Genomic DNA, 21910 nt, shown 5'->3' with positions numbered 1-21910 from the left:
TTCTATTGTGCCTTTTGACTCTTCAGGACACTCGGTTTGGAGAATGGATGGATGGATGGATTGATTGATTGATGGATGGACTTTCATGATCAAAAGTCTACAAAAGTACAATAAAACCTACCCAGTCTCAAAAACTATGATAATCATCATAAATATTAGGCTATTACGTTAAAAACTATGATTGTGTGAATCAAAAAAGAGGGAAATAATCATAAAACCATCTCAATTTCTCAAAAATTGACACGACATTTGATAAATATCACTTGTGACGATTTTTGTGAATATTTTGTAATTTACTATATCAAGCTGTAAATGCCCAATGATGTAAATAAAATAATTAACTGCATTTAGAACATTTGCTAGCTATGAAATTAGCCTTACAAAGACCAAGTAGTCAATTTTATTCCAAAAATATTTAAAATGTCTTTTCTACCACAGGTAAAGCAAAATACCATTTCATATACCTGTGATATTATGTACATTTAAGCCTCAGTCTCCCCCTCACTATCAAGATGGTTCGGGCCAAAGATTAATTATGGACCCGTAAGGCCCTGTGGTGACATGCTCTTTGGAAGACCCTTCTGGTCACACACACTCTCAAAAGCTGCAATAAGGTGTTCAGAATAAAGGATTAGCGCTGTGGAGTTGCCTGGAACAAATAACATTTCTCATTTCCTCATCTATTTCACACTGCCAACAGTCACTGGCACACTTTCAAGAGTTGGTCATCTATCTGGGTGTCAGGCCAGTAGGACCACTTTTTACTCCTAACTGTATCTTAAAGGGATAGTTCACCCAAAAATTAAAATTCTGTCATCAATTACTCCACCCTCACACATCAGTTGTGGTAAACGGAGGCTCAAGCATGTTCTCACGTTTGAGCTTCAGTAAGAACCAATGAGGTTTGTTCTCGCATCACTTTTGGAGTTTCCTCAAGAACCAATGAGGTTCGTTCTCGTGTTACGCATCACGTTTGAGCTTCCTCAAGAACCAATGAGGTTCATTCTCGTGTTACGCAGCACATTTGAGCTTCCTCAAGAAACAATGAGGTTCATTCTCGTGTTACGCATCACATTTGAGCTTCCTCAAGAACCAATGAGGTTCATTCTCGTGTTACGCATCACATTTGAGCTTCCTCAAGAACCAATGAGGTTCATTCTCGTGTTACGCATCACATTTGAGCTTCCTCAAGAAGCAATGAGGTTCGTTCTCGTGTTACGCAGCACATTTGAGCTTCCTCAAGAACCAATGAGGTTCGTTCTCGTGTTACGCAGCACGTTTGGGCTTCCTCAAGAACCAATGAGGTTCGTTCTCGTGTTACGCAGCACATTTGAGCTTCCTCAAGAACCAATGAGGTTCATTCTCGTGTTACGCATCACATTTGAGCTTCCTCAAGAAGCAATGAGGTTCGTTCTCGTGTTACGCAGCACATTTGAGCTTCCTCAAGAACCAATGAGGTTCATTCTTGTGTTACGCATCACGTTTGAGCTTCCTCAAGAACCAATGAGGTTCGTTCGCGTGTTACGCATCACGTTTGAGCTTCCTCAAAACCAATGAGGTTCATTCTCGTGTTACGCATCACGTTTGAGCTTCCTCAAGAACCAATGAGGTTCGTTCTCGTGTTACGCAGCACATTTGAGCTTCCTCAAGAACCAATGAGGTTCGTTCTCGTGTTACGCAGCACGTTTGGGCTTCCTAAAGAACCAATGAGGTTCGTTCTCTTGTTACGCAGCACATTTCAGCTTCCACAAGTACCAATGAGGTTCATTCTCATGTTTTACATGTTTGGGTGAACTAACCCTTTAACTTTTTTGAGACACTCAAAAGATATTGCAATGGATCTAAACCAGGGACCAATGGCATCATAGAAAATAAATATGTAAATAAAGCTTAAGGAGGAAAAAAAGTTTAGAGGAGTATATATTTATACTTTATGCTTTGGATTGCTCTTAATGCACAGCAATGCATTTATTTTTATTAACAGTGCATTTCATTTCCGCTCTATAATTCTTTTTTATTACAAAACATTTTTTTTGGCAGAGACAAAACAACATTCAAGTTATCAAGAAACATTTCTTTAAAAAGAAGAAAACAAAACATGCAAATCAGAACTTTAACATAACATACGCAGACCAAACTCAAGCCATAAAAGACAAGACACAGCAATCCCACCCTTTATACATCAAATCATATCTATTTATATTTTGCTATCAAAATGTACATTTGTATAACTAACAGTGCACGTGATCTTATAAGAGCAGATGACTTGTTCTTAAACAACAAAAATCTAAACTACATTAAGCAGTAAGCCATTAACACTGTGAATAAAGATATAGAGAGCAGGTAAAAAGAAATAAATACAAAAAAAATTACTGTTTTAAAGCCCATAACACACTGACATGAAAAACTTGTGCGACAGAAGAAGTTACCTAAAACAATAGTGTAAAATCAGTGTGTTCATCATCCCTTAAAAGACAAAGTCAAACTCATGTTCATAATACGGCGCGACGTAACTCTGCTGATTTCATCTGAAAGTCATGCATTTCAACCCCTTGGAGAGATACGCATCAGAATGTGCTGAATTTGTTCCACTCTTCTCACAAACAGTTGCACCGTTTCCATCAATGTAAAGCTGATAGAAGCATCGCTTGTGAAAAACAAAAGGCATAAAATCCCCCGACTAGTGCGTCTCGTGTGCAAAACTGTATTACAGACAATATTATCCTCCATTAACTGATTGTTTTGGCACAAACAAAAGACGTAGATGATATTTCAATAAAAACAGTGCCAAACAATCCATTCGACTGTTAAATTGTTCATACCTGCCAGCTGCACACCTCTTAAAAGAAAAGCGTAGTTTATATAACAATGTTGGAGGTGTTTTACTGGGACTCGACACCTGTTTGCATCTTCATAAAACCGTCAGCTCAAAATGTTGTTTGGTCGATTTATACAGCGCATACAGCAGAAAGACGCGACACTAAAATGTCTGAATGCTTGTACACCAAACTACGAGTTGAAAATATTGCAAGACTAATGGCTGTGAAGACGGTTAATAACAAAGAGAAGTAAGAAGGGGTGCCATTGCCATCTTCTCTCACACTTGTCATTGGATAACAGCGTGGATGTGTGGTTGTGAAAGCCCTTAAGAATGTGAGGGATTGATTGCGGTCTTGTGAACCTCAGCCCTTTCAGTCGATAGATAAGAGTTGAACAGGCAGTGGATGTTCGGATCCCTCAACTCAGTAGAAGAGACTAGAGTGTGCACACTATTAAAGAAGCACAACGTTTCAAGTACACTGATAAAGATGACGATTTTGAAAGTCACCGATTCACATATACAAACTTTTTAAAAAATCAGTCTGGGTTCAGACTACACGATATCAGCCCGTGATCCATTTGACATAGGGTGTCGTGGTTATTTGTAAACGACAATGGCCGTCAGGAAGCAAGAATCGATCGTTTTCTCTCGTATAGTGGACGACAACTGACTGTTTCACAACGTCTCAACATTTTTTTCCTGTTCTCCACTAGGTGCTAGGTGGAATTACTCAATGGAGGAGCGGTTCGTTGAGCTATGGCAACAACACTCCTGCCTTTATGATGTTTCCTCGAGGGACTACCATGAGAGTGAAAAAAGATAAACGATTGACGCTTCTGCATCTTGGTGAGCACTGGAATTAGCATTAAGCTAAAACACCGCTTCGGTAGCCAGTGGCTGCATCCGGAATTCGCATACTTCCCTACTAGTCGAAATTTATGTGATGAAAGTCGTGTCGACTAGTCGCTGATGACGTTATTAATGGACAAATAAGCCTGAACCTCGAGCTGAGACGCGAACGCATGTTTATTTTTTGTTTGTTTGTTTGTTTTTTTCTGTTTACAGCTGATAAGACACAGCGCTGCCCATAAGGTTATTGCTCCTATAGCTTTTATTTATCAATTCCTTTGGGTCGTTATATTTCTCACAGATTTCTGCTCGTTCTGAATCAGATACAGATAAAGTAGCACAGTAAAAATTACATTTATATGAATGCATTAGTGAGAGAGGGAGCGATTGCGTGTAAATTAATTATATCTGGTAGCATCTCTCTACTAATAGTGAAGCTGTGAGTTTTAGTTATCAAGAAATATATGCTAGAACTTTTCAGTTTCGAAGCTATTTCATTGATAAATCACAGAACAGTTGACAATACATTTCTGTGCTACTGAATGATTTTGTGTGAGGTTCATTAAAGTTGACTAGTCGACGACTAGTCTGTGCCACCCATACTATATAGTAGGCGAAAAAAGTATGTTGCAAAAAAAGTATATCCGAATTCATAGTACTCATAATAGGAGTAGGCAAAAAGTACCCGCATGACCTACTTCTGGCGAGATTCTGAAGTGTGCAAACAATGCACTTTCCTATCCCATGAGGCCACGGGAGAGGATTTATGAATGGCAATGAAGCGACGTAACTGACGCTGGTACTACACATTCATACTATATAGAATATACTTTTTTTTAGCGGCCGTGAAGTAATTACTTCACCTACTGGTGTTTGTTTTTCACTCTTGTTTCCTGAAGTCAGTCGCTAGTTCCGCCTTCTCTATGACATAAAACGTCATCAAAGACGGCAAGTGATGATTGGTCGGGAAGCAACGAGTAGCCTGACATGCCTCTTTTCCACGACAAGAATTTAGGAGTCAAAAAAATCACATAATCTGACTATTGTAACAGACAAAAATATTGTGTGGTCTGAACCCGACATAAATTAGTGATGGTATTTAAAGTGATCACTACACACCTCACGTTATAATTAGCAATAAAAACACACAAGGCAGAAAAAGGTGAATCTCACAGAAACTGTAAAGAAACGTCTGGGTATATTTCAAAAGAGAAATTATTTTGCATTAAGAAATACAATATTCCATAATGGAATAATAATAATAATATTATTATATGAAAATGGTTTCGTTATTTTTTCACATTAGTACAATTTTAACTACACATGGCAGCATGTGTACACAATTTAATTGTGCTGATTTGAATGAAAGCTGATTTTCATTACTCTATATAAGAATTTTCACAATTTGGAAGGGGGAACTGTGGTTAACTATCATTTAATTGTATTTAATGATCCTTTAATATAACATATTATAATTCATATAATATAATAATGGCAACACTTTACAATACAGTTTCATTAGTTAACTAAGAATTAACAATAACAGCATTTATTAATCTTAGTTAATATTAATTTCAACACTTACTAATACATTACTAAAATCAAAAGTTGTATTTGTTAACATTAGTTGCACTGTGAACTAACAAGAACAACACAATTAACTACTATATGTTTTTAACTAACATTAAAGGAACACGCCACTTTTTTTGAAAATAGGCTAATTTTCCAACTCCCCTAGAGTTTTACCGTTTTCGAATCCATTCAGCCCATCTCCGGATCTGAGACCTTTTAGCATAGCTTAGCATATATCATTGAATCTGATTAGACCGTTAGCATCTCACAAAAAAATGACCAAAGAGTTTGGATACTTTTTCTATTTAAAATGGTCTTAGGACATGATGTAACTACAGAAGAGTCAAGTTTTAAATGGGAAAAATATCGAACCTCTTTGATCATTTTTGAGCGAGATGCTAACGGTCTAATCAGATTCCATGATCTATGCTAAGCTATGCTAAAAGTGCTACCGTCAGACCCAGAGATCGGCTGAATGGATTCGAAAACGGTAAAACTCTACTGTTTCACTTTAAAAAGTTGGAAAATGAGCCTATTTTCAAAAAAACTGGCGTGTTCCTTTAACAAAAATAAATACTGTAACAAATGTTTTACTCGTTGTTAGTTTGTGTTAGTTAATACAGTACATTAACTAATGTTAACTAATACAACCTTATTGTAAAGTGTTACCAATATAATATATATATTCTTTCGGTAACACTTTACAATAAGGTTGTGTTAGTTAACATTAGTTAATGCATTAGTTAACATGAACAACACCTCTGTTCAGCATTAGTTAATCTTTGTTAATGTTAGTTAATAGAAATCCAGCTGTTCATGGTTTGTTCACATTAGTTCACGGTGCATTAACTAATGTTAGCAAGATTTTAATAATGCATTAGTAAATGTTGAAATTAACATTAACAAAGATAAATAAATGCTTTAAAAGTGCAGTTCATTATTAGTTCATGTCAACTAATTAACCTTATTGTAAAGTGTTACCATTTTTTCTTTTGATTTTGAGGAGAAATACTTCTGACATTCCTTTGTGAGATTCACCCAAAAGTGTGGGTAGAAATGAGGAAATATCCTCATCAATTTCCTTGACAAGTCCTGTATTGTAACTGGTGATTCAGTGACTTGGTGTGGTCTGACTTCATAAGTTTCTAAAAATGTAAAACGTTTAAAATACTATACCATGCAAACATCGAGAAAACTTCTGAAAGTAGTGATATGTAAATGGCCTGTACGATTCACATAAAGCTTTGCTTGGTGGATCGTTAAAATACAAGTCCACTGTAATTCTCACGTATGGCTTTGCTCTCTTGTGGCTCTCTTGTCCACTATTCTCTAACATTTCAGCTTTCCCTGATCTCAGATTCAATCGTCTTTGCAATTAAAGATCTCTCTAAATGCAAGTGGAAGCCCCACCACATGACATAGCATTTTTACATTCATTCAAATGTCCATAGTCTCAAATGATGAAAAAAATTTGCGATAGAAACGCCATCTGAGTTTCCTTTATAATGTAGATCATTTCCTTGGCATCGTGTTTACAGAGAGCCACCATGATTAAAAATCCTCTTTTCCTCCAAATGACTTGAAAATGTTGATCTTGCCAGTACAGGGTTTTACTCCTGAAGAGACTTCGATAAAGGTTGAATTCATAATCAAATCAAGGTTATATTATTTCGCTTTAGTCTTGTCTATAGGTCTTTTTCATCCTGCAAAGCCTTTACAATACATTCTCTCACCACATCAGAGCAACGGGAGGTGTCACAGTTTAGGGTCCTCGTGGGGATTCAGAGATTGACAATTCTGTGCCTTGGAATGGGAAGCGGATGAGGAAGAGGAGGAAGATGAGGAGGATGAGCTGCGCCTCGTCTCCACACCAGTACTGGTCATTTTCATCTTCCGACGTTTTGCAAGCGGCGCATTGTCGACGCTTTTAAGGAAAAACCCCTCACGCTTCCCCCGGTTAAATGCCTGTGGGAACAAAGAGTTATCAGAATGCAAGGCACTGATATGAGTTTTGTGACGGAACACAGATTACACAAAAAAGAATCTTAAAGTCCCTTAAAGATCTTTGATCTTCAAAATGTCATATTTAAACGTTTTTTTCCTATGAAAAACATTTCATTCATGCCTTAAAATAGCTTGAATGTAAGTCTAAACCCCTGCTTCATTTAGTATACACGGTCCATGAACATGAATATGCAAATGAGCCCTGCCTCCACTCACTCACACACAGGCCATGTATCAGAATGGTAATGAGTTTTATGTATCGCTCTTAACAGACACATAAGACAACGGTAATTAATATGATTAGCCTTTTGTTTGACTAAGTTATCAAGAAGCTAATAATGTGTTGCTAGTGTTACACAAACCATGTTCCCATCTCAGTCTGTCTTTTAAAAATCTGCATCCTTAGAAACACTTTGAAGCAAGATGTTTATATGACACAAGCAGAACTCTTCACTCCAGTTTGCATGCAATTTTCATTATTCTGATTATTCACTAATAAGTATGGTTATATGTTACCTGTCAATAGTCCCTTTCACACAGCAATACCGAATGACTTTATGACAAAATGACAAAGAATGACTTTACCGGTAAATACACAAATATGCTGTTCAACAGCGTACTGGCTTTTTACCGGTAAGAGACCATTCACACATCAGCACCAAAATATGTTCAATTTGACAACATCTTTTTTGACGTCTGAGTGAACACGTGTTTGCTCTTAAAGGTTCCATGATGTGGATTTTTTTTTTATTATTATTTTATGTTTCCTGAGGAGTACTTATATTGTTAGTATGATTTTTACATCACACAATGTCATAATTTAGAAATAAAAGGCATTTTTCTATCCTGATTTTAGCCCTCTGGCTTGAATGCTCTGTTTGAAGGGGCGTGTCTGCTGTAATGCTGCGTTCACACCAAACGTGAATAGAGCGTCTGGCGCGAGTGATTTCAATGTTAAGTCAATGGAAAGGCGCGTTGATGCGCGTCTGGACGTCCCGCTGCGCGGAAGGCGCGTTTCGCGCGGCGCGAAGGACGCGAATCCGCCTCATTCGCGCGTCCAGTTCGCGCGAATTGAGCGTCTTGCACAATACGCGCGTTACACGCATATGGTGCTTTTGTGCATTCACGCGTTTGAAGCGAATTCGCGTCTGACGCCCGAGTTGAAAAATTTTAACTTTGCCGTCAATTCGCGCCGCGTTAACCAATCAGGAGCCTGCTCGCTGCGGTCACGTGGTAAAGTGACGTGATGAGACACCCTGCATAAAAAAGTTAATTGGACGCGAATTGAGCGTCTTGCGCAATACGCGCGTTACACGCATATGGTGCTTTTGTGCATTCACGCGTTTGAAGCGAATTTGCGTCTGACGCCCGAGTTGAACATTTTTTACTTTGCCGTCAATTTGCGCCGCGTTAACCAATCAGGAGCCTGCTCGCTGCGGTCACGTGGTAAAGTGACGTGATGAGACACCCTGCATAATTTAAAAATAGAACTATTGTGTCACAAAATGTAGTTTTAAGACTTTTTCAGGTGAGAAGTTGTTTAAAGCTCAAATCTGTGGTTTATTTATAAAGAGAGCGCCTATTTAAGAAAAATAATCTTGTGTTTTTGGAGTTGTGAGATCCAGTCAATCACCGGGCAATCACCGCACATAAGCCCGGCGAGAGCAGCCTTTCCTCGGCCAGTCCTTCTGATGTCTGCCGCTGGCTCTGATGTCCTGTAGTGATTCGTCTTGTGTAGATCTAACGGCCAATCTTTGCTCTCATGAATCTATAATTTGTTGTCTGCCAAATCGTTTTGACTGAGGGCAAAGAGAAGTTTCATAACTTTATATTTTAAGGATATTTAAATATACATGCAGTGAAGATAATGTAGGAGTTGCCTGGACCACATTTGTGTGGCTATAAATGCTTAATGTTTAATGAAAATGAAAAGAGGCAGAGTGATGTTTTATGACATATTTCTCCTGGAGTGCCTTGAACGCGCGTCAATTTCGCTTCCAGCGCTCGATTTCTATGCGCGTCCAACTCGCTGCGGAGGCGCGAATGCATTCAAAATGTTCGCGCGGTAAACTAGACGCGGTAGATCGCGCGGTAGGTCTATTCGCATTTGGTGTGAACGCAGCATAATACTTCAGTGCAAACGCCCACTATTGTGATTGGCTGCTGTGAGACTTCAGTGTAAACGTCCACTGCTGTGATTGGCTGCTGTGAGACTTCAGTGTAAACGCCCACTGCTGTGATTGGCTGACATCTTTGCATTTGAAATGCGTATTACATGTGGAATCCCTCTTGAATACTTTCACTAGCATTGATTATAGCATTATTTTTAGATCTTTTCCCATCACATGAAAGGCTGCAGTGATCTTGTCATTGCAATGCGATTTCTCTCACAAAATGCTTTCACCACAACTAACAGCAAACACAACATTGATATGAATACAGTAAGAGCTTCGTTGTGCAGCATAACAGCATTATTCATTATAACGGCAGTTTGGGCAAGTGTGCAGATACACTAGCGATGTGTGATTGACAGCTTCGAACATTATAAAGAGAGTGCTCTTTGATCGCTCTCTCTGTAGTTTAGTCACAATTTAAATAACAGATTTGTTTCGTGCCACTAAGAGAAACAATGTGAAGTTGATCGTTTAGTTACTGGCTTGATTCACTGATGCATAAACAGTATTAAACGATTTAGAAAGAAAGTCTGTTAACTTGAATGATTAGCTACACATCAGAAATCACTGATCACAGATCAGGCATTAATGAACACTGACACTCACTGTTTGTGGCAGTGCTGTCGAATCCATATCGTAAAGTCTGTTTGTAAAGCCTGTGCTGACATTGCGACTGAATTAAATGTAAAAAATAAACAGAATCAATTTCCTCCAAATTCTCTGGGCGGGCGAAGCAGAGAAAGGGGAGGTACCCTTTCCCCAAATGACGACATACAGGGAAGATTCCAGATCACCTCGTCTGAGCTTTTATTTTCTCAAAGGCAGAGCAGGACACCCAGGGCTTGGTTTACACCTATCTCCATTTCTAGCCACTGGGGGACCATAGACAGGCTAGAGGAACTCATATTAATGTAAAAAAATCTCATAAAATGAAATTTTCATGTCATGAAACCTTCAAAAACACGAGATGCACATAATAGTATCAACTGCAGAGCCGCAACGCTGATGAATAGAAAAGAAGGCTGGGTCTCGAGCGCGACACATTGAAAAAGCTGCGAGACATGGCGCAACGGTCAAAGATGATGATTTAGCGCATATTTAAATAGCAAAACTATTAAAAAGCTTACTGTAATCACGTCATAAGTCTTTATGATTGGCCCAAAGCAGACTTCTTTGACTTTGTACGAGTTCATTCGGGTAATTTTCATTCCGCGTTCACACAGAGTACATTACCCGTAATTTACTGTTAATGTTACAACTTCCCTTACTTATAAATTGCCAGAACCAATTTACTGATATTTTTGAAAAGGTCCTGTTCACACAGGACCTGTAACCGGTAATGTACAAGTAAAGACTGTATTATGAGCTTAATCAGAGAACAGAGGGTATGCCCACGAGTGGCAAAAAGACTGAAAGGCAGCATTGGTTTTCAGCGTGAATGCCGTGAAAAACACACAAAACCAGCCCGGTGCCAGAGGGGGGGTTGGGGGTTGCTTGGTGCCCCCCTCTGGACCGAGGGTGACGGACTTAATGATAGCGTGTCATTTTCTCAGACCACTGCCGCCTGCTGCTTCTGCTACTGATTGCTTTTAGAGGGAAAAGTTGCTCATAACTGCTGGTCTAGGATCTGGTATCCTCGTAATAATAGACTGGGAAAGCTTGCATTATGCCAAGAGGTCTGGTGGAGAACAATTACTCACAGCGAGGACGCTTTTTGCAGATGACGTCACACTGAGTGAATCAACTGAGAATGGCCTTAATCTACATGTCTTTCCCTTCACCTGAATTTCCCCCCATCCTAGTTCCCTCTCCTGCTGGGATCACCTAGAATTCACCCAAATTCTGTATACAGTATTATATGCGTTTGATATCGTTTGAAATGTCTCAGTGCGACTGGTACAAAAATCTCATCACCACAGAAGTATACAAGAAGATAAGAGTTTTTAGAGCTTAGAGATATTTGACTTATGATGGTGGGTGTGGCTGTTGGAGCCATTTGGTCCCTTGTTGATACAGGTCATATGGGATAGTGATTAAATGTAAGTTACCATTGTTAACATGTGTTTCCATTTGAAAGAGGTTTCTGACTGGTCTGAGTACTTAAAGCAATGTAGCAGAGAGTTCGGGGCTCGATGCTGTAATGAGTTCGGCCGTAACACAGAATGTCTATTAGACGCTCTGCGTTATGTAATATTCAGAAGTCAGGTATCAATATCTTATTCTTTGCTACAGAGTATTTGATGTTGTGTATGGATTATCTTTGAATTGATTATGTAATTGGCATTATACACTTACCTGACTGTTAATAAATTGTAAAATTTTTGATCTATTCTGAATTACTCTGTAATTATTAACTCTATATCTAGTACGGAACGGTATAATTGCAACAAAAGGTTAAACAGAATGATTAAATGTGTGACTAACTATTAAATATAAATGACCAAACAACCAGTAGGCATTTTAACCTAAACTCGAGTTTATGATAAAATGGAGTCAGATAAAGATAAAGAAAATAGTCCACTCTACCCAGCTGAAAACACCGAACGCGCAGCGACCTTCAACCGCAGATCGTTAGCCGTCATTGGAACAAATTCAGTGGTCTTACATTAGCGAATAACAGGGTTCCCGCGGGGTCTTAAAAAGTCTAAAATTTCAAAATCAAAATTAAAATGTCAGACTGACTGTGGATTCGGTGCACGAGTTTGCCGCCTGTCAGCGTTTGCGCAAATATGTTCTATTTCTAGGCTTATTGCCCCTGAACGATTAAATACACACAAATACACACCCTTTACTTGATTACTTTGAGAACTTTTGACTTATATTAAGCAATTGCTTATTGATGTGGTTTACTTGTAAGATTTTGGTCATATTTCCCACTTTAAGCGATCATGTTATTAAAGCTAGATAGCACACCACTGTGTGACTATTGTATATCTAACATAATGATATGGTAAATGTGGCATCCTAATTATGAAGAAAAAACCATGCACATTTCTGGAAATGACGCCACAAAATCAGTAAAAAAAAAAAAAACATTTAAAAATTAAAATAAAAAAAAAAACATACATATACATATATATATATATATATATATATATATATATATATATATATATATATATATATATATATATATATATATATATATATATATATATATATATATATATATACATATATATATATATATATATATATATATATATACATATATATACATATATATACATATATATATATATATATATATATATATATACAGTGAGGAAAATGAGTATTTGAACACCCTGCTATTTTGCAAGTTCTCCCACTTAGAAATCATGGAGGGGTTTGAAATTGTCATCGTAGGTGCATGTCCACTGTGAGAGACATAATCTAAAAAAAAATCCAGAAATCACAAGGTATGATTTTTTTTTTTACTATTTATTTGTATGATACAACTGCAAATAAGTATTTGAACACCTGTCTATCAGCTAGAATTCTGACCCTCAAAGATGCACCTGTTTGAGGTCGTTAGCTGCATAAAGACACCTGTCCACCCCATACAATCAGTAAGAAACCAACTACTAACATGGCCAAGACCAAAGAGCTGTCCAAAGACACTAGAGACAAAATTGTACACCTCCACAAGGCTGGAAAGGGCTACGGGGAAATTGCCAAGCAGCTTGGTGAAAAAAGGTCCACTGTTGGAGCAATCATTAGAAAATGGAAGAAGCTAAACATGACTGTCAATCTCCCTCGGACTGGGGCTCCATGCAAGATCTCACCTCGTGGGGTCTCAATGATCCTAAGAAAGGTGAGAAATCAGCCCAGAACTACACGGGAGGAGCTGGTCAATGACCTGAAAAGAGCTGGGACCACCGTTTCCAAGGTTACTGTTGGTAATACACTAAGACGTCATGGTTTGAAATCATGAATGGCACGGAAGATTCCCCTGCTTAAACCAACACATGTCCAGACCCGTCTTAAGTTTGTCAATGACCATTTAGATGATCCAGAGGAGTCATGGGAGAAAGTCATGTGGTCAGATGAGACCAAAATAGAACTTTTTGGTCATAATTCCAATTAACGTGTTTGGAGGAAGAAGAATGATGAGTACCATCCCAAGAACACCATCCCTACTGTGAAGCATGGGGGTGGTAGCATCATGCTTTGGGGGTGTTTTTCTGCACATGGGACAGGGCGACTGCACTGTATTAAGGAGAGGATGACCGGGGCCATGTATTGCGAGATTTTGGGGACAACCTCCTTCCCTCAGTTAGAGCATTGAAGATGTGTCGAGGCTGGGTCTTCCAACATGACAATGACCCGAAGCACACAGCCAGGATAACCAAGGAGTGGCTCTGTAAGAAGCATATCAAGGTTCTGGCGTGGCCTAGCCAGTCTCCAGACCAAAACCCAATAGAGAATCTTTGGAGGGAGCTCAAACTCCGTGTTTATCTTCGACGGGCCAGAAACCTGACTGATCTAGAGAAGATCTGTGTGGAGGAGTGGGACAAAATCCCTCCTGCAGTGCAAACCTGGTGAAAAACTACAGGAAACGTTTGACCTCTGTAATTGCAAACAAAGGCTACTGTACCAAATATTAACATTGATTTTCTCAGGTGTTCAAATACTTATTTGCAACTGTATCATACAAATAAATAGTTAAAAAATCATACATTGTGATTTCTGGATTTTTTTTTTTTAGATTATGTCTCTCACAGTGGACATGCACCTACGATGACAATTTCAGACCCATCCATGATTTCTAAGGGGGAGAACTTGCAAAATAGCAGGGTGTTCAAATACTTATTTTCCTCACTGTATATATATATATATATATAATCCTGGTGGGATTGAGCTATGAGGAAGTGCAAGTTTACTAATACTAATAAATTCATTGTTTTGCTTTGCAAGTAATTTTGTGATTCTGCATTTCCTTTGTACGTTTTTTTATTGCGTGGTATAGGTCTTAAATTTAATTCATAATGGTCTTAAAAAGTTTTAAATTTGACTTGGTGAAACCTGCAGAAACCCTGTAATAAGAGTTGGCAAAAGATCCAGTGGGTTTCTGTATTTGCGCTCGTCAAATGATTACATTTCCAACGTGTTTTCACTTCGGTGAGTAATGTAGCCAATCACAGACATGTTTCTTTGATTTCTTGAACGCACTGGCCAATCACAGGTGTTGAGTTCTGCATGCGCGCAAATCCTCTCTAACAAAGTGTAGACATTATGTAAATAAGAGATTCATTGTGTCATCAGCTTCACTGATTAATCTTTGTGAGATCGCGTTTAGTGATTATAATGGTGATTATAAAGGGAGTGCACTTTGCGCGCTGTCTAGGTGATATAAAAATATGAATAGGCCTTTGATATATTCAGAAGTTTTGTTTTCCATTCTTGAGAAGTGGCCACATACACGCTTCAATACATATAGGCCCATCCACATATAAATGCAGGATTTACTCTCGAAATTGTGATGACTGACAGTGCTAAATATTTACGTGTGTATCGAAATCAGGCGCATATACATTCCAGGAAACACGATTCCTGGCTGCATGTCAATCTCCATGGATCCACTGGATCTTTGGTAAGTTGTAAGGAACACCTATATAGAGTCCAACCTTAAACGGATAACCGTTTATTAAATTATAAACCCCCTATTAAATCCAGTCATGCAGCCGCTCTTCTGACACTCGGTCCCAGCTGAGGGGGTGTGTTCCAGCAGGAAGTGACGTCGATGCATACCCTCTATTGTGTTTACATGAGGTCAAATTTAAAATCGCAATATTGCCAAAATCCCATTATAATCGCATTATGAGTGTACATGTAAACGTACTCCTCATCAATGTATTTTGTGTTGTATGTAGGCTAGATGTAGTTAAACTGGTTAATCTCTCTTATGCCGGGGAAGGAAAGGATGTACAAACATCAGCAATCATAAAAGCAAGCATTATTTTTGTTATTCCATTTGGTACTGCTAGTAACTGTACGTAATAAATAACATTCCCCATGACAAGAATTTTACTCTAGTGCATCACTACTCAATACAGCAGACAAAAATGCAAATACTTTACCTTGTAGGTGGCGTTGACATAGGTACGGACAGTCGGGCCAGTGGACTCCAGAACATCAGGGGTGCAGAGAGGGGTGGAGGACATGACGCCACCTCCCTGAAGCCAGGCATTCACTTTCAGAGCCGAGAGCTTCAGCCGCCGCTCAGGATCTACGGTTAACAAACCTGTGAAGATGAAGAGGGAGATAAAACTTGAGATGGAAGCTAATTCGGGGGCTGCCAATATAAGGATCCTTCAGCCACTAAACCACCGTCCTCAGGGACCATCACACTCTTTCCTTCCACCAGGGCACTGAACCTCATCCATCTCAATCTAGATGATCAAATGACAGCTATAATAACAAGCACTTGTGCTGAAATTGGACTGAAATGCGTTCGAGTGCCTGCGGGTCCCTGATGGCTGGGTCAGGAATCACTCATCAAAAGCTTCGGAGTGCTATAAAGGTATTAAAAAAGGTATTTGACAGCTATTTCAGGTCGTAATCAATAGAGACTCCAAGTATTGGGTGAATGCAAGTAAATTTCACATGTCTCAGTGCTCTAAACCTATAAAGACTGCAATTCAGTAGCCTAACTATGGACGATGCCTACCAATTTCACAGAAGAACTAGCAGATCCCGTGCATGGGCTTTTATGAGTGAATCCTCAATTGGACCCAAATCTTAAACCTGATTTAAATGACATTCACGTTATCCAAATGGATTTTCTGTATAGGTATGGATAATATCCAATCTTAGAAATGGCCTTCTGATTTTGGAGCACTGAGACAAAACAAGCTACAGAACTGAACAAAAGGAATCTATAGCCATATATTCATATAGCTCAATAATCAATAATCTAATTGATTCTCATGTGGGCACAGGGTAATTTCCAAATTTACAGGGGCTAGTCAGTGATTTTATTGCCGTCCGAATCCAGAATGTCTGTTTTCCTCACACCACCTGAGCAAAACTTCCCGGTTTGAATTACCTACTCTTTTTTTTGACAAATGCCAAGGTCGTGTGGTAATTTAAATGCCGTCAAAATACACATCTCAGAGTTTACAAGGAGGAATCAATCCAAAAGTCATTTTGTTAATCATTTTTGACCACTGCCAAGCACCGTACGGTAACTGCTGCATTTCGTGATAATGTGTATGCATTTTAAATATTGACACTTTTTTTTTTACTGAAATGCAGGAAACTTTTAAAATGGGCTATTATTATGGTATGCAGTGTTTCCCCTACAATGTATTCACAGCGGCGCAGCGCCACTGCAAAATCTTCACATGATCAGTAATATCACACTTACACACTGTAAAGGAGAGAGAGAGATTGACGAAACAAAAATGTAGTCTGCTTACACTTTCACAATATCACAGGGCTGTGATATTAATCTTATTTGATTTTCGCTTCCAAGGATTAAAAAAAGATGATATGAGGTAAAACTATTATAAACTATGCTCGCGCATCGTCTAGCACAACTTCCTTCCCTTCACAGCGCGCGCTGTCATTTCTTCCCAAAGATGCATTTAATGTCAGATTCAGCACAATCCGTGATTGTTGTCAAATGCACTCTCCACTTTGGCTAAATTGCAGAACGTGTTTGATTAAATGAAAAGCACAATAATCCGCGCAATAGACGCTGTTTCCAAGTTCAAGGCGGGGGGGTGTGTGTGCGCGCGCACGCTACGAAACGGACAGACTTGCACATATGCTTCGTGTGCGCGACTAAACCATCAAATACACAACAAAATAGCCTATATCTCAAAATGACAGGCTTGGAGAGTATTCACTTAAACACAGTTTAGCTTAAATGGTCGTAAAAGGGAGAATTATATTAGATCTGCGTCTTAAAGGGGCAGCATCTAATAAACTTGGTGACGATTGAGCCATTAATGTGAATCAAACAACAAAAGGCAAAGAGAAAATTACGGTTACACTTTATTTTGATAGTCCACTTTAAACATTCTACTACCTATAAGTAACTTTGCAACTACATGTCAACTAACTGTCATTAGAGGATGAGTTGACTGTCAGTAGACTGGTAGGTTATGGTTAGCTGTTAGGGTTCGGGTTAGTAGAATAAGTTGAATTGTAGTTGCCAAGTTACTTATAGTCAGTAGAATGTCTGTTGGGGGACCAACAAAACAAAGTTTTAGTAAATATTAATCAGACAGTTTACAAATACTCTAATAACAGTTAGTTGACATGTAGTTGCAAAGTTACTTATAGGTAGTAGAATGTTTAAAGTGGACTATCAAAATAAAGTGTTACCAAAATTACTTGCAGCTTTTTTTTTTTTTACCTTTATAAATCATATATATATATATATATATGATTAATAAAAAGGTTAAAAAAATCATCATGTAATATTTCACAATATTAGGCTACTGTTTTTTTCCCGGTATTTTTGATTAAATAAATGCAGGCTTGATAAGCATGAGACTTTTTGCAAAAACATAAAATAGTCTCCAAACACTTTTTTATTTTTTTTACATTTTTTTTAATTTTTCTTACATTTGAGCCCTTGCCCCTTAGGAACTTTCTGCACGTCCCTGCAGGTTATTGAAGTAAAATAGGCTATAAGCTAGTCACCTTTTAAACTAATGAAAAGCTTAATTTGGATTTTAATGTTCAAAATGTCTATTTCTATCCACAAAACTTGCCAGAAGTCATGGTTTAAGGTTTTTTTTTTTTTTTTTTTTTTTTTTTCGGAGGTGCATGTCCCCGGACCCCCCGACGAGTGGCTTGGTAACAACCTCCGGCACGTAACAGCACCGCTGCTGGAAAAAATTCTAGGGGAAACACTGGGTATGCTACTAATCATTTTACTAGTTGAACAAGCAGTTGGGTTGAATATTTACTTTACGTAAATAAGAGGTTGTGTTAGCTTTTTTTCTGCTAATTTCCACATTTTTAAAATGACATTGTAAGGCCCCGATCACACAGAATGCGTTTTTCAGGTGCGAAAACGCGAGGCGCACTGCACTGCCTTTTATTGGTCAATGTTTTTTAATTTAGAAAATAGCAGTGCGCTGCGTTTTTTTTATGTTGCTAGGAAACCCCCGATTCAGCTGTGCTGTCAGTCTCATCAAGGTAACGGTCACCACAACGGAAGGCCCGCCTCTCCATTCATTCGATTGGACAATAGAAAAAACCGCGATGACGTCGGGCGCTTTTCCGCTCAGAGTTGATTTTTTTTCAACTTCAGGCGCTCAGAGCGCTCCTTCTAAAACGCGAGGTGCAGCAGGCGGTTAAAACTATCTGATGGCAGATAGCATAACGCTATCTGCCATCAGAAATCTATTTAAAAAAGACGCCTCTGTCTCAAAACGCGTTCTGTCTGATCATAAGATAAGATAAGCAAGACAGAAAACAATTTGAACTATAGCTTGTCAATTCTCCTATTTTTAAATAGGATATTTAAATTATAAATAGGATATTATGTTCCTATTGTTAAATTAAAATATGAATTTATTCATAGTAATTAAGTACACTTGTACTTTTGGGGTCAGAACTGCGCTACATTTGTGTCATCAAAATGGAATCTGTTTACTTCTGTTGCTAGGTAACAACAATGCAGGAGAAGGCGGCAAAGTAGATAATGTTGTGTGCCTCACTGCTGTTTCAGTGCATCCATCTTCTGCAAATGTACTACAAAGGTTTATCTCTCTGCTTGCAGTGTCAGTCCAGCTTGTTAGGAAAGTGAGTGAGCACACACACACACACACCCACATGTTGGGTTTCCATGTTTCATGGGGACTTTTAATAGACATATATACCGATTGACTTCATCACTCGGTCTCCTCTCCACCAATAATGGTGATTGAGGAGATTCCCCTCTTCCATATGTAAAGGGCTTTGAGTACCCATAAAAACGCTATATAAATGTAACAAATTATTAATGATAATACTATTAATGTCTTTCAAGGTGACCTGGGGGGGATGGGAGTTCCTCAGGGATCGGTTCTTTGACCTCTCCTATTTTCCATATACACTACATCGCTGGGACAATCACAGAAAACTGCATTTTTACATTTTCAAAGAAACATAATTCTGATTTATTAGCCGTTTTTCTCATAGGGACCAAAACATTTCCTAATGGGGTCCTAGGGTTTACCAGGACCACACACACAGTTTGGCTAAATCATACATCATCCACAGCGGTTCATTTCCTTTTACATTCATATCAGCAGCAAACCATAATGGAGATTACATGTACCGTAACCCAGACCACCTTTTTATGCAGACTCACGTACAGTTTGTGGATGTGTACCCGAGTTTGGGAAAACAGGACTCACATCATCCAAAGAAACCAAACTCTAAATAAAAACCAGGTGTGCAATAATAATTATATAAATAATAATAAAGTCATCCATTTTTTTTATTCTTTCACTAACAGTACCTCTGACGAGATCTTTGGCTTCTTCGGACACACCCTTCCAGGCTTCCCCATCCAATGAGAAATCTCCCTCTTTGATCTTGTGCATGATGTCAGCGGCATACGATGATGTCATGCCTTTTTTCTCACTCTGGAAAGGAACTTGGCCAGAGAGCATGGTGTACTGACAAAAAGAACAACATTAATAATATTAGCATATTACATTACATTTGAACAGTATAAGTAGGGATGCACTGAATCCAGGATTCGGTTTCGGATTCAGACGAATATTGGGCTTTTTTGATGAGAACCCTAGGCTTGCGCTTTGCGCGCTACGCTGGTCGACGTATGCCGGCGTTGATTACGGGAAGGTGTTTACCTCGCGAATAGGGACTTTCTGAGGGGGAAATATTTACCCGGAACTTCATTTAGACCCTGGTTCCTGCGGTCGAAACACACCAAGTACCAGCCCAAAGTCCCTAGTTTCTGGGTAAAGTTCCTGCGGTGGAAACACGGGTTAAGTGGACCGTTCGAATACAGGCTGTGAGAAAGTGAAAATGGAACTCGTGAACAGAAAACGTGTTGTTTGACAGTACTCTCAGTCAAAAGAAGGCGATTCAAGTCGAGTTACATGTTCAATTTGCAATGCCGATTTGTCTCGTGGTGGCAAGGACCCTAAACAATACCCACTGTTAAAACATCAGCATATATGAAACATCCGAAAGAATACGAGTTGTGAATGAAGGAATCTACAGACAGCAGCCAAAATGCAGCAACTTCAGATCCTGGAATAATGTTGCCTATTGTTTTGGGGGTTTTTTACAGTTAAAATAAAATAAAATGAAAAATACACTGCTGTGGACGTTGTTTACTTCATTAATGTGTTTACTGTTATAATGGACTGAGGATGGGAGTAGGACTCGGTACTCGGTTTCGGCAGAATCTTAACCAGTGGACTCGGTATTCGGCCGAACCCCAAAAAACAGGATTCGGTGCATCCCTAAGTATCAGTAAAGATTACTTTTGGAATTTTCAAATAAGTAATGTGTTAATTTTTTCAATTTATTCAATTTAATGTAACAACTTATGTAGGGGTGTAACGATACCCTCATGTCACGATTCGATACATATCTCGATACTGAACTCATAAAATGATAATATTGCGATATTCCAGGACATATGGTAAAATGTTCACAAAAAAAAAAATACTGTTGATTAAATGCTAAATTTGGTATTATATTGGGGTGGAAATTAATAGGTTTTGACTTGGTGCTGGTAACCCAATGCACAGGACAGTGGTCACACCAGAATTAAAATATTCATGATTCTGAAGCTGATATATTTAAAATAATGTAGGCACTTTTTACTGGTAACGTAAGACATTTGGCATTATCAGGATCAACAAATATTCCCCCATTGCATTATCATACATTATATTCAACATTATATATAATAGTTTCTTATAGTACTGACCAGGGCTCTAAACCGGTTCAAGGAACGAAAACAAAAACCGGAAACTAATGACATGGAACAAAAACGAAACGAAAACAAAATCTATTTTAATCGTTCTGAACAGAAACATTTATTTGAAATGACCATTAACCGGTTAATAACGTTATTTTATCGTTCTCTTTAATATTTTAATTTGGCAGTGACCAATCATGAATTGAGTAGTACGGCATGAGACGTTGACGGATCAAGCGTGAGTGAAATGCCCGCACAGCAGTCATCTATGAATCTACCGGTAACGCAAGTCATTGTAGAGCGCGCATTTTCACGCCTCAAGTAAATTCTTTCCCCAATGAGGTCTACAATGAATGTGCAGGTATTGGAGGACATTATTTTCGTACATTTAAACAAGTAGTACGGACTTTAAGCTCAAATAGACTGATTTAGGCTAGTTAGTGGATTCCGTTTAAGCCAAGTAACGTTACTAGCAACTATCGCACATTTTTCTAGTCAAATGTAGCCAATACAATACAGGACAGGACAGGTCAATGTTTTCGATATGGACTGTTGATGCTTCGTATTAAATGGTATACATTTTGTTGTAGTTTTACATTGTTA

At 38.5% G+C, this 21910-nt stretch overlaps 1 protein-coding gene across 1 annotated transcript in view; it reads right to left on the bottom strand.

Annotated features, from left to right (window-relative positions):
* Positions 1-6242: 6242 nt before the first annotated feature.
* The window catches only part of rps6ka4 (ribosomal protein S6 kinase, polypeptide 4), a 48549-nt gene continuing 32881 nt past the window's right edge, over positions 6243-21910 (bottom strand). Inside the window, exons 16-18 of the mRNA XM_079815512.1 lie at positions 19868-20027; positions 15483-15646; positions 6243-7207 (exon numbers count right to left, since the gene is read on the bottom strand). Of these exons, the coding sequence (XP_079671638.1) occupies positions 6998-7207; positions 15483-15646; positions 19868-20027 (534 nt within the window). The 3' untranslated portion in view covers positions 6243-6997. The remainder of the gene's footprint in view (positions 7208-15482; positions 15647-19867; positions 20028-21910) is intronic.

This window comes from Gobio gobio (genome assembly GCF_949357685.1).
Source record: "Gobio gobio genome assembly, chromosome: 4".
Taxonomy (NCBI): Eukaryota; Metazoa; Chordata; class Actinopteri; order Cypriniformes; family Gobionidae; genus Gobio; species Gobio gobio.
This window is presented reverse-complemented; position numbering and strand designations above follow the sequence as displayed.